At 47.6% G+C, this 13,781-nt stretch overlaps 1 protein-coding gene across 7 annotated transcripts in view; it reads left to right on the plus strand.

Moving 5' to 3' along the window:
• The window catches only part of SBNO1 (strawberry notch homolog 1), a 1,282,279-nt gene that overhangs the window by 336,149 nt on the left and 932,349 nt on the right, over positions 1-13,781 (plus strand). For all 7 annotated transcript variants that reach the window (XM_085634811.1, XM_085634813.1, XM_085634807.1 and 4 more), the window contains one exon: positions 4,023-4,113. In XM_085634811.1, the coding sequence (XP_085490937.1) occupies positions 4,023-4,113 (91 nt within the window). The remainder of the gene's footprint in view (positions 1-4,022; positions 4,114-13,781) is intronic.

Below are 13,781 nucleotides of genomic sequence, written 5' to 3' on the forward strand. Positions count from 1 at the left end.
GTAATAAACTGTGGATTTATAAAACTAAAAGAAAAACTGCATGCATACAGCAGTAGGAAGGCAAAGTCTATCAATACAAAGACCTATATACTGTAAAACAATACCACTCACTTGCCAGAGGCAGCTAGACTCACCAGCACGTACTCTGCACAGACACAGCAAGCACCAATATCCCACTAAAAAAGAAAACACAAAATAGATTACACAAAAGGCAACACAATACACATTGTGCACAAATACAAGGAAAATGGCACAGACATTCAAACAAAAGCTAAATAGGCTTCTAATATTACAAACTTTCCAAAACAACACATTCATGAAGGTCACATTTGTAGTAAACAATATAATAAAAGTTTCCTTACCAAACACTTGCAACTAAACTGCAGCTCTACCAGTGCCGAAACCGCAAGCACAATGTAAAACAACGCTTTGCCCTAAAATGAAAAGGAGAAAACAAAATTTGACGATCACAAATAATGGCACGCAGACCATCAGCCGAACACACAAAATTTCCCCGGGGGCACATGGGCTTAAAAATACTAGGCCTATGGGGGCATAAACAGCCAGAATATTCACCCCCAAAAGGGGCCACTCCCCAAAACATTTTGCACCATAAACTATAAAATCCCTGGTGGTCTAGCAGCTTTTGCCCCCTTTGGGCCATAAAAATATATGGCCGATCTGCCCCCAAGGGGGGCAGAAAAGGCCACAACAGTCATCCCCGAAAGGGGGTTACCCTTGCCCAAGGGGCCTCTCCCCAGAACATATGTATATACATATGTATATACATACATTAAAAAAATCCTGGCAGTCTAGAGGCTTCTACCCCCCTTGGGGGCAGATGGGCCAAAAATAGAAAGCCCCAAGGGGGGGCAGAAATGACCAAAACATTCATCCCCAAAAGGGGAGCAATCCTTGCCCAAGGGATCCTCCCCATAAATATTAAAAATTAATCCCTCGCATCTAGTGGGTCTTACTGGCCCACCCCCCCCCCCCTCCCCCCCCCTCAGTGCCAGGACGTAATGGTTACGTCCTCAGCACAGCTACACCGTTGCCGAGGACGTAACCATTACGTAGACAACTGCAATAAGGGTTTTAGTGTGTAGGAAGTGATGGCGCTCAGCAGATATGCGTAAAGTGTGTATGGATGAACAGGTCGGTATGGTGCTATTCAGGAAAGGGGAAACCCCTGGAACCCCTCAATACGTATAGGGAAAAGAAAAACCCTAGAGCAGAACGATACAATGTAATCCTGTGCACACATACAATTCAAATTGCATAGATGCAACTTAACCACACTAGTAATGTATACAGAGTTCTTTAGTAATACTGGAGATTCTTTATTCTTATGAAAAAACGCAACCAGCCGACACATGTTTCATCGGGGAAGAGTGATCCCACGGCTCTTCAGGGCGGCGTACCGGTGAGAATTCCAAACCGGCAGTCTGTGCAAGTCAAAGTAGGGAGAACAGGTCTGAGTGGAAGAACTTGGTTACAAACGTATGTAGTAAAAGCGTGCCGCGAGTAAGAGATGACACAAAAGTCCAAAAATTGTAAATTGAAAGTTTAAGAGGACGTAATCCAACCGAAATGCGGTAAAGAATAAGTTTCAGGTTGGTGGTATTGAAAGGGCAGAACACGGGTTCTCGTAGAGTGAGAAGACGATCGTGTGTCCTGGCGCCAGGACACGCGATCGTCTTATCACTCTACGAGAATTACTGTGAACACACACCCGTGTTCTGCCCTTTCGATATCACCACCCTGAAACTTATTCTTTACCGCATTTCGGTTGGATTAAGTCCAAGTTCTCCAGTATTACTAAAGAACTCTGTATACATTACTAGTGTGGTTAAGTTGCATCTACGCAGTTTGAATTGTATGTGTGCACAGGATTCTGAATATTTTAGTCAAAATAAGACATGTTCTCTGGTCTGGGTGGAAACTCAGTGTGTCCCTTAAGTGAATGGCTACTGCTCTTTGAACTGGAGCTATGCTCTGACTGTTGGTGAAGGAGTTTCTAGTCAAGGGTCATTGTCCTTCTGGTTTGTATCCTGTTAGTGCTGCCTACTGGCTTCCCTAGTAAGGCATAATAACTTAGCTTTTATCTGGTCTTGGACACAGATGTCAGATGTATATTCTGCTTATGTGGGAGGTTTAGTTTTGGGGAAGTATTCATGCCTTTCTCTTTGTCACACTGAAGGTTTCCCAGACCCCATGTTGTGGACAGTTCTTTTTGCAACAGGGGGAGATGCTGGTCTTCACAATCTAACCATTCCAAACTGAAGCCTGTGCTTTAGGGCCTGCTAAATCTGTCCAGGAGGTTCAATGAGAGGCGGACGAGCTAACAAATATATAAGTATTGAAGACCATCTGAGGGGCTTGAACATGACCAACAGTGTTGTAAATTGTTCTTTGTTACTAGAGGCCTGTACACAGTATAGTAGATGAGAACCACCAACCAGAATGGATCAAAGTCTGGCAGTGCCTACAGGTTTGCTTTGCTGATCCGATTTCGGGAAGAGGAAGCACTGGCTGTTGAGCAGTGCTGCACTTTCCTAGAGGAGTGAATTAAACCCTAGGGTGACCTAAGTCCCAGCTGTCAGGAAGGGCCATGTTTCACCACTGCCCAAAAAGCCCAGCAAAAGAGCAGGATTGTTAAACCTGCTTAGGACCTGTTTTCTTTGATACTTGGAGAAAGTGGAGCCTACATCTTTATTGTTCGTGTTTGGTGTCTATCCTAATTTTTTCAGCCCCAAACTGTTAAGTAGACAGTCTGTTTTCACACCTCTAGCGTGATCGTCTGTTCCACTGGCTGGAGGCTGACTTGATTGGAGTATCATTTTAACCATCTTTCAAGCCCTCGGGGTTTTTGAAGATATTGCTGATTGTAACCATTGTCAAGATTAACCTGTTCTGAATAGTTACCAATGGGTACTGGTGTTACAATTAGTCTCTCTTGTCCCATGGGTTCCACAGCCACCAGAAAATCTTGCTTATGACAAACTTGCTTGCCACATTGTTTATGCTGTATTTATTTTCAACATGTCTACATTTTTTAAAAGCAAGCTAATTGAAATATGCTAGGTCTATGTCTCATTCTCCCCACATCATGGAAATATCATCAACTATACTTTAAAGTTACTGAAGTCAAGGTATTCACCTCGCCCCACAGGAGAAGCTACAGTTCAAAGCTGCTATGGAGAATGGAGCATCAGCACAATCTAGGAATAGGTGTAATCTCCTAAATGACACCCCCTTTAACTAAGGGAGTAACCCAAAAATATGAATTCCCAATTACCCCCCCAACCACACATGTAGTTGTGCAAGGTGTCTGAACCTCTCTAGAACAGTTTTCATCCTTCTTCCCGATCATGTCTTTCAGTCCATGCTCTCTACATCCTTTATACTTTTTGTCCTTTCATCCATCCACTCATGTGTTACCAGTTCTATTTATCCTTTCTTTCACCCTTTGATCTGTGCATCCTTTCCTGCTTTCTTGTTTTCACCCCTCTTTGTACCATCCTCCCATGCTTTTTGGACACTTCCACACCCTAATTTCCTGTTTTGTCCATCTTCTTTTTACCCTTCTTAGTTTTTCTGTCCTGTTTCCCTGTCCATCTTTTAATTTGTTGCTGTTCGTTTTTACTAATTTCTCTTTCACTGTGCTAGGTTCATTTGGCGTCTCAGCTGAGCTTTGTCATGGTAGTACTTTAACATTTGCACTGGAGTACCATAAAGAACTATTACACTTTCTTCCAGCTTTAGTTTCTTTAGCTGCTTAAGTTGTGGTGGGCGGAGGGAGATGTGGCAGGTTCACAATTACTCTGCACATTGTCAGCATACTAGGACGTATGCTTTAACACAAACTCATTACATTTTAATGGACTAAAAGTGTTGGATTTTGCAATGGTTTTGATTATATGCAGAAAATTGGATTCCTCAGGTTTTTCTGAACATTTTTATATTTGATGTATCCTATTTGCAAATGTTATATTTAATTAATGTTTTCCTTAATGTTGCAGGTTTAGCGTGTCTAACGATTTAAAGTATGATGCTGAAAGAGATTTAAGAGACATTGGTGCTAAAAATATCCTCGTTCATTCATTAAACAAGGTAGAGTATTGGGCAGTTTATGCATGCTTGCTGTGCATGTTTTTAAAGTTATATATAATAAATACCACATTATATTTAGATTTACTCTGAATTATTAATTTTCCTTCAGTGGGAATAAATCACTGGTCAAATATATTATTCCTGTTCTTGTGTGGAGCACTAGACATCTGTACAAAATACTAATTGACATTTTGTGAAGAATCCACTTTTTAAATTGCATACCTGTTAAAAACTGATCTGCTTGTTTTGACAAATTTTATTCATTTTTTTTTTAAAGCCAATTGAATGGTAAAAATGACCAGGGCAGATTTATTTCTCTTAAGAGTTTTTTTTAGAATCCTTTAAAAAGAAAAAAACTGAAGCCAGATCGACAGCATCTTACCAGAGCTTAGCATCTTGTACTTACCCATCACCTCTTTCCTATATCTCAGCATGCCAAACAATAGCAGGTGTTTCAGTTTTTTTTTGCCTCCTGTGCAAAGGATCCCTGAGCAAGGGGCTTTTGCCCCTTTAATTGGATTAGAAATACTTTCCCAACTGTTTATCAGTTATATTATGGCCCACAACAAGTCCTTTACAGTCGCCCTCCCTGTCAGAGGAAGAAGGCATAGAATTATCAACATTGTCCTAAATGTGGTCTACTTTACAGAATCACATGCATAAGAAAGCAAATGTTCTGAACAAATATTCAGAAATCTCAAAACTGAAGGGGGTGTTGGTCTGCGTGAAAGTATGGAAGAGTCCCAGACAACATCAAAACAATGCAGAAGGAAAGGCAGAACATGCTAGGAAGGCTTGGGATAAAGGTATTCCTTCCACTGAAAGCCACCTTACCCTATCTAAGGACCCCCAGATGACCTGGCTTGTCTCCTCAGACCGGAGCTTGCCGGTCACACGTGCACTTCAGGCCACAAATGGAATTTTTTTGTGCTTCCAATCGGACATCTATCGGGAGTTTGTGCAACATTGAGTCCCTATTTAGGGATTCGTACCGAGTGACGGACGACACGAATGACTGTTTTTTGGCCCGAAGGGCCCTGCAACATCTCTGACTCTGTCCAGCAGGACTTGGGCTGACCTGTCTGGGGGACTGAGATTGGACGCCATATAGGACATGGCGACGGGGAGGCCCTCCCCAGAGTAGACCGTCTCCCTGCTTAATTTAACCAGATGGTTAGCTCATTGTTGATGTCCCAGTTGGCAACCCTTTACAAGGCTACATAGGAGGCAGACGCTCTGCCACCCACATGCTAGGAGGCTCTTCTGATTTCCCTGTTGAAACCGGGGAAGAACCTGGAGGATACTTCTTTATACTGGCCCTTGTCGATGCTCTCCATTGACTCTAAAATCCTTAGTAAGATCTTGGCCACCCGTCTGCAACCCCACCTGTACTGTTTGCTTCACCGAGATCAGGACCGCTTATCCTCCTCCATAATATATTGTTGAACATTAGACGCCTTGACAGGATGCTGAATGAGCGGTGGTGGTGTTGGTAGACCTACGCAAAGCCTTTGACACCCTGCAGTGGGTTAAATGCAGACAGTAACACACTGCATGAACAGACCCAGTGGGTCACACTGTAGTGAGCTAGAGGGAAAACTGGGCAGAACAGCTCAGATCCCCTTCGAGATTTTGCATGGGCACGCAACAGGGGTGCCTACTTCAACCCTGTTTGCATCGACTCGTTTGGGAGGACCTTTCGACAACAGGTGCAGAATAAGGCTCTCCGACTCCATGATGGGGAGCATAACACCTCTTTGTACACGGATGACATGCTCCTCTTTCTGAGAGAGGCCCCCACACGGGATACCTTGGTGAGGGGGGGTCTAGATGCTCCAGCTGTTTGGAGAGGCACAAGCTGGGAGAAGTAGTGTGTCTTACTGGTTAGTAAGAATACCATGGTTCCACTACAGGTGGTCCGGGACAGTGGTATACCCTGGTTTCCCTGATTGTTCAGATACCTTGGGATTCGAATACTTCACAATGAATCTGAGAGCCTGGAATGTAATATAGGAGAGGCATTTAGCTCATTGAAGGGCGCTTAGCATTCTAGCTGATGTTGAGACTCCCCTTGATGGCACAAGTGGCGCTCTTGAAAATGATCGGTTAACCCAGACTGCTTTATTTATTTATTTATTTTCCCTCTGGATACCACGTTCTTGGTTCTACTCCCTGGATAACCCTGATAAAAGAATTAGTCTGGTACAGGGGACGATGTAGGGCATCGCTAAATACCTTGTAAACCCTTATGAGGGAAGGCGGACTGGGGGTCCCTAACCTCTAGCTTCATTAATCACATAGTGGCACAAATTCAATGATTGAACCGCTGGTTCATGGGAGGCTATAAAGCAGTGTTGGGCCTTACGGGTCAGACCCAGACTGAAGCTGGCTGAGACTTGAACAAAGAGGTTGTGATGGAATCTTTAATTACAAATGAAGACTGCTCTCTTCAGCAAGAGACCACAGTGAACATCAATAAAGTATGCCTTCTACCTGTTTCTAAAGTGACAACTGTGCAGTCTACAAGTACAGAAACACAGATTTCAATTCGGAATTCTGAAAAGAACAAGATCTATGTTTATGTACCACAGATGGAGTCTTAGTCTAATTCGAAACCAGCCTGCTGAGCTCTTCTAGATAGACCGGACTGCGTCTGGATACTTCATCGACTTAGATGTCTTTTCCATTGCATTGAACGTTACACCGCCCTCACCTCCCCAGCCTTTCTAACTGAAGGAGCTTGTTTTCTATAGTTGGCTGAAAAATTAACCTCCTTTGTATCTCCTTGGTTACACTTTTTGGATTACAAATGCATTTCTTTTCCTAGTCCTTTTGGATTGGTTTTGCGACTGTGTTCTTCCTTTTCCTAAATGACACTTTGTCCCAGAGCACTCTACAGTACACACTGTAAATTTGGTTTGAAACCATACGCATCATCACACCGTGAACAAAGAAACTTGTCCCTGGTGGAAATTTCAGCTGTTCCAGTTCCAGATGGCATTGTATGGGACAGAATATTGTTTGATGTGTATGGTCCCACTGAGCACTTGCAAATTCTACATTTGTTTAAAATTTCTTTGAATATTATCACCTCCATTACTGTTTCTGATGATTGGGACATTAATACAGTATATGACATGTTAGGAGATCTGGTACGTGCAACTGTATTTTGTTCTGATGATTTTTATGATGGTGCAGCTGATTTTTATGAGATTATGGCTGCATCTATGCTGTGTTGACCGCATAATTCTTGAATTTGCGGACTACGGATACAAATTTAATTTTGCAAAATCACCCCTCGCTTGTTATGTGGTGCTCTTTTTGGGCTGTGTGCTCAATAATGACGGTTGGGGCTTAGCACCCCACTTCCTGGAGAAATGTGCACGTTTGCAGTCTCTGACTACCCTGAAAAAACTTCAGTCTTTGCTGGGATTTTTACATTCCTGAATGTGCCCAGCGTATCAAGCCTCTTTATGCCTTGATACAACCTACCTTTTCAAAAGCCAGCTGGCTCCCAGGACATTCTGCTATTTTGCATTATTTGCAATCTGATTTGCTTGAATCTAAGTACTTGTTGACATGTGATAACCACACAAACCTGGTGATACAAATCGTGCCAGGCGCAGTGGGTTTCACTTACTTGACATAGAATGAAGGTGACGCAATACCTATCGGCGGCTTGTGCTATTGTGGCTGGTACAATGGTGAATGGGGATTTCAAGTCTAAAATAGTGCATACTCCGGCGCTAGGAGACTTTACCGCTCATTTGGCCGAGCTGCGCGCTCTGGTTCTTGCTCTCGAGTTTGCTGATCCAAAGGTGTCAACTCTTATTGTATGTGACCCGTATTACTGTGTTCAGTCTTTCAATGACCACTTATTTTATTTTGTCCCAAATTTATTATCGAGACTCTAAAGGCAGCACAATTAAGCATAAAATGCTTTGGGTTTGAGTGGCAGATCTTAAATAGTGTCTGCCACTCACAAATGTTATACATATTTTTGCCCATCAGCGTGTGGGAGCACACGCTCTTGGGAATTGTGTGGCTGATGAAACGGCCAAATCTGCAGTAGCCACGTGTTCCGTAGCAGCCGTTAGAAGGTTCATGACTAAGATTGATAGTGACATTTTGCCAGCAATAGCTGCAACTGCAGAGGGCTCTAATTATCCACAGGGTTTCTCTTCAAAGTATTCTTATCAGTTAACTCCTGATCAAGTTCCCTTTGCTAGAATACCTGATGTTGGAGATCGGCTGATTCCGAACGCGGACCGCAGCCACACTTTAATCAAAGCAATTAAGCAAATGCCGGAGTGTCTATGACTGTTTCTATCTTGCAACGTTATTGGTGGCGTGGTTTGACATAGATAATCATTCTACTATGTTACAGTACCTACAAGAGACCCGTGCCAGTCTTGCTACTGAACATTTGTCCTCAGCAACTGATGCAGCACTCCTAATTCCAGTGGTTGGCTGACTTCCTAAAGTTGGAGATCTGGTCCGAGAAAAGGTGGAGAACAAAAATTGATTCCAGTGCTCGGCTTAAAATATACTCTAACAGTCATTTTACCTCCACTTCCTGGTCGCAAAGACAACGGATACATTTCAGTGGACAATGTCAAGCTACAACATCTGAAAGAAACACGTAGTGATAGATTCCTTACCTTAGAATATCTCCAGGCATCAGGCTGGATCCAGAAAGATTGTTCGTCAGCAGTACCCCTGCGCGTCGGTAGATGGTGTCGTGCATCTCCGCGTCCATTGTCTGCATCGTGATCACCGGGAGGACGTCGCGGTCAGTACTTAAACGCTGCCCATGCGCGCTGACGTCCGTTTTCTTTTTCCGCGCCAGCAAGCGCAGATCCGGGAAGAGCTAGTACCCCCAGTCATTTTTTGACTGAGTTTTAGAGGCCTTTTGTCTCCTATTTTTTTTAGTCGATCGACTCCTGGTATCGATAGGGATGCCCGGATTTAAGGACTGTGGCGACTGTCACCGAATGATGTCGTTGACGGACTCACACCGAGTCTCTCTCTACAACCTGGTGCGCGACCATGACTCCAAGTTGTGCCCCGACTGCTGGGCCATGACGCCGAAAAGTTGCTGGACGTCCGACAGTCGGCTCTGCGCCGTTCAAGGTTCCGGTCCCGTGGGAGGTCGAGGGAACGGTCGCGGAGTCATCACCATCATTCTTCTGGATCTAAGTCTTCGCACTCGGGGTCAGGTAAGTCAAAGCATTCCAAGAATAAGTCGAAGAAGCGCCGTCACTCTTCGCCTTCCTGTCGCGGCTAAGGGTGTAGGCGGTGCCAGCCCCGCGGCCCCTCGGGATGACGTCATCCCCGGTTTCAGCCCTGAACCGGACACGGACCTGGATCAATGTCGATCCCAGAGCAAATGGATTTTGTTCCCCATGTCCTCCTCCGTATTTTCAGCCTGTTCCACAGACTTCGGAGGAAGGTGAGGACTGGGAGGGGTCTGAGGACCCACTAGCTCAGGACTGTGCTTATGATCCGGACTGGGCAGAGGATTTGGGGGAAGCCGGTGGTCTTGACACCTTGCCTAACTCTGGCATGCTGTCTCCTCCTTCCGTGGCTACGGAGGAGGGAGCAGGTTACTCTGTGGTGTTGCGTAGGGCAGCCGAGGCCCTCCACCTCTGACTCCCTACAGTGGCCGTCAGGACGAACATCCTGACAGAAGTGCTCCAACTGGCGGCACCTCTTCGGAGCCCTTGCTGCCTTTTAACAACGCACTTTGACGTTCTTTTGGGAACCTGGTCCAGGCCCAACAAAGGGGCTTCTGTGGACAGGAACGTGGCTCGACGCCATCGTCCGGCTCCGGGCGACCCCCCCCCCCCCCCCCCCCCTCTTCCTCTCTCAACACCCTACCCCTGAGAGCTTGGTTGTCCAGGCCTCTGCGTCCCCAAGCGCATTCCCTTCTGCACCTCGGGATAGGGAATCCAAGAAGCTGGAGCAGCTTGGCAAGAAGCTGTTTTCATCTGCCAGCTTAGGGCTGCTATTGGTGAACACCGCATGCCTCTTGGGCCGTTACTCCCACTCTCTGTGGGACACAGTGGTGCAGGTGCTGCCTAGCTGTCCGGAGGAGGTCCAGACGGGTTTCACCCAAGCTGTTGCTGCTGGGCGAGACTCAGCTAAGTTCACCATTCATTGTGGGCTTTACACCGCCGACTCACTGGACAGGGCGATTTCCATGACGGTGGCGCTTAGGCGCCACGCCTGGCTGAGAACTGGCTTTTCGGGGGATGTCCAGAATACCCTGATGGACATGCCCTTCAATGGCATTCGCCTTTTTGGCAACAAGGTAGATAAGTCCTTAGGCCTGTCTGCCACTAGGTCTCCTCCGCCTTCTGCCTTTAGCTCCTTTAATGGCCGCGGAAGGGGGGCTCCAACACGTTCGCAGAGCCACAGGCCGGCACAGCAGCAACCTCAGCGCGGACGTGGGAACCGTCGAGGCGGTTCAGGGGGCTAGCGGGCAGGTCAGTCCACCTCCACCCCCGCGGCATCCACTGCAAAACTTTCCTAGTCTGTCTTTTCAGGCCCATCAAATGCCAGTGGGCGAACGGATCCGCCATCATCTTCCCCCACTGGTGCACCATCACATGGGACCAGTGGGTGCTGCAAATTGTCCGAAGGGGCTACTCCCTTCCCTTCGAGACTACCCCTCCAGCCATGCCACCTTGGCGCTTCTCCAGCAGAAAGTTGCGGCCCTCTTGGCCAAGGGGGCCATCGAGCGCGTTCCGACACCCGAAGTAGGTCGTGGTTGTTATTCCCACTACTTCGTGGCTCCAAAGGACAAGGGCCTGTGTCCTATCTTAGGCCTTCGGACCGTCAACGACTTCCTCAGGAAGGAGAAGTTGAAGATACTCACGTTGGCTCAGGTCTTGTCTGCCCTAGGCCCGCAAGACTGGATGGTAGCGTTGGACTTGAAGGACGCCTACTTTCATATTCCCGTCCTGCCGACCCACCGGCGTTACCTGCGGTTCACGGTTGGCCACAAGCATTTTCAGTTCACCGTGCTCCCTTTTGGCCTTATCAGCGCCCCTCGGGTGTTCACGAAAGTGATAGCAGTGGTCGCAGTGCATCTGCGCAGATCAGGGGTTCCAGTCTTCCCCTATCTCGACGACTGGCTGTTGAAGGCGGGCTTGCCCCGGTAGCAAGCAGTCGTCTCTCACCTCCAGACTACGGCCGACGACCTGCATTTGCTGGGGTTCTCCATCAACGTGCCGAAGTCGCACCTGGTGCCTTCTCAGTGGCTCCTTTTCATCGGAGCGGTTCTGGACAAGGCGCAGTTTCGGGTTTCTCCTCCCGAACAGAGAGTCTGGGACATTCGGGCTATGATTCCGATCTTTCAGCCCTTTTCCCTGGGTTTCGGTCAGGATGACCCTGAGGCTGCTGGGCCTCATGGCTTCCTGCAATTCCGCTGATCAACCATGCCTGATGGCATATGCGGGCTCTGCAGTGGGACCTGAAGTTCCAGTTGGTGCAGCATCAGGGGGACCAGTCCAGACACGTCCAGATCTCGGAGGGCACTGCACATCCGTTACAGTGGTGGCTCTTGAACCAGCATTGGGTCAGAGGCAGATCCCTCTCCCTTCCCCAACCGGAGCACACGGTATTGACGGATGCGTCCCTCCTAGGATGGGGTGACCACATGGGAGAGGCGGCGATCAGAGGCCTCTGGTCTCTGGCGGAGTCCAAGTTCCACATCAACCTTCTGGATCTTCGGGTGATCCGTCTTGCACTAAAGGCATTCCTTCCCTCTGTCAAGGGGATAGTAGTGCAGCAACACCACCGCCATGTGGTATTGCAACAAGCAGGGCGGTGTGGGGTCGTGGACCCTATGTCAGGAGGCTTTCCCCTTCAGGACATGGCTGGAACATCAGGGCATTTCCCTGGTGGTTCAACACCTGGCAGGTTCGTTGAATGCCAGGGCGGACTAACTCAGCCGCAGGTGCATGATGGATCACGAATGGCGTCTTCACTCGGAGGTGGCGCAAGGTCTCTTTCAACAGTGGGGAGAGCCTTGGTTAGATCTATTCGCTACCGAAGAGAACGCACAATGTCATCAGTTCTGCGTGTTGGAATTTCCAAGGTGGCACTCGCTCGGAGATATTTTTTGTTGCGAGCGGATTGGCGGTCTCTTGTACGCCTTTCCGCCTATACCATTTCTGCCCAGAGTGCTGAAGATCAGGCGCGACCGGGCCCAAGTTATTCTTGTGACGCCGGACTGGGCTCGAAGAGTTTGGTATCCCGAGCTACTCAGTATGAGCGTGGATCCCCCAATTGGTCTGCCTCTTCAGGAGGATCTTCTGTCGCAGCAACAGGGGACGGTCCTGCACCCGAACCTGTCCAGTCTGCACCTCCTTGCGTGGAGATTGAGCGGCTGCAGTTGACCGCTTTCGATCTTCCTCCCGAAGTCTGTGATGTCATTCTGGCAGCCAGGCGTCCCGCCACTAAGGTGGTATACACCTGCAGATGGAACAAATTTGTGGCATGGTGCACAGCAAAGGCAAATCCCCTTTCTGCCCCTCTTTCCGAGGTCCTTTTGTTCCTTCTTACTTTGGCACGGCAGGGCTCCTCTCTGTGCACTATCAAGGGCTATCTTTCTACCATTTTGGCCTTTCTCATGCTACCTGTTCAGCCCTCTCTTTTCAAGTCCCCTGTTGTAAATAGATTTCTCAAATGCATTACATACCTTTTCCCTCCTATTCCGTTTGTGATGCCACAGTGGAACTTGAATCTGGTTTTGACCTATCTGATGTGCGCTCCATTCATGCTGCTCCACAACTGCCCTCTTCGTCTTTTGACTGCCTTCCTGGTTGCTATCACCTCCGCTAGGCGAGTGAGTGAGCTCCAGGCTCTTTCTTGTAATCCTCATTTCCTTTCCATTCATTCGGATAAGGTTGTGCTCAGGCCCCGACCTTCCTTTTTGCCAAAAGTTGTCACGGCCTTTCATATTGGGCAGACTGTTTTCTTGCCCACTTTCTTTCCTCCTCCACATCCTTCCAGAGAGGAAGAAGGGCTCCACCATCTGGACCCAAAACGTGCACTTTCATTTTACCTCCACCGCACTCAACTGTTCCGAGTGGATGACCAACTTTTTTTTGGCTACGTTGGCACCAAGAAAGGTCGGGCGGTGCACAAGTGGGCTATCTCCTGCTGGGTTGTCTTGTGCATCAAAGCCTGTTATTCTTTGGCTAAAAAGAAGCCTCTGGTAGGGCTGCGTGCTCATTCCATTCGAGCGACTGCAGCCACTACTGCATTGGGACGGGGTGTCCCCCTGCTAGACATCTGTCGGGCAGCTACGTGGGCATCACTGCACACGTTTGGTTCGCTGACCCACCACCGGGGTTGGTATTGCTGGGGTATCTATTCTAAGGTAAGTAATCTATCACTACGTGTTTCTTTCAGATGAACAAGTTACTTACCTTCGGTAACAATGTATCTGTAAGAAACATTAGTAGTGATAGATTCCTTACCTCCCCACCCATCCTCTCCGTTCTGCGAACTGATTTCTAGGGTTAAGGTTATCCCTTTCAGGGCCCTAGTTTCAAGGCACCAGTGGTCGGTATCTAGCATGGCTCTGCGTTCCTGGCGCGGAAAGTCGTGTACAGAACTGACGTCCGCGCGCGTGGACAGCGTCTAAGTACTAGCCG

This window comes from Triturus cristatus, chromosome 11 (genome assembly GCF_964204655.1).
Source record: "Triturus cristatus chromosome 11, aTriCri1.1, whole genome shotgun sequence".
Classification (NCBI taxonomy): domain Eukaryota; kingdom Metazoa; phylum Chordata; class Amphibia; order Caudata; family Salamandridae; genus Triturus; species Triturus cristatus.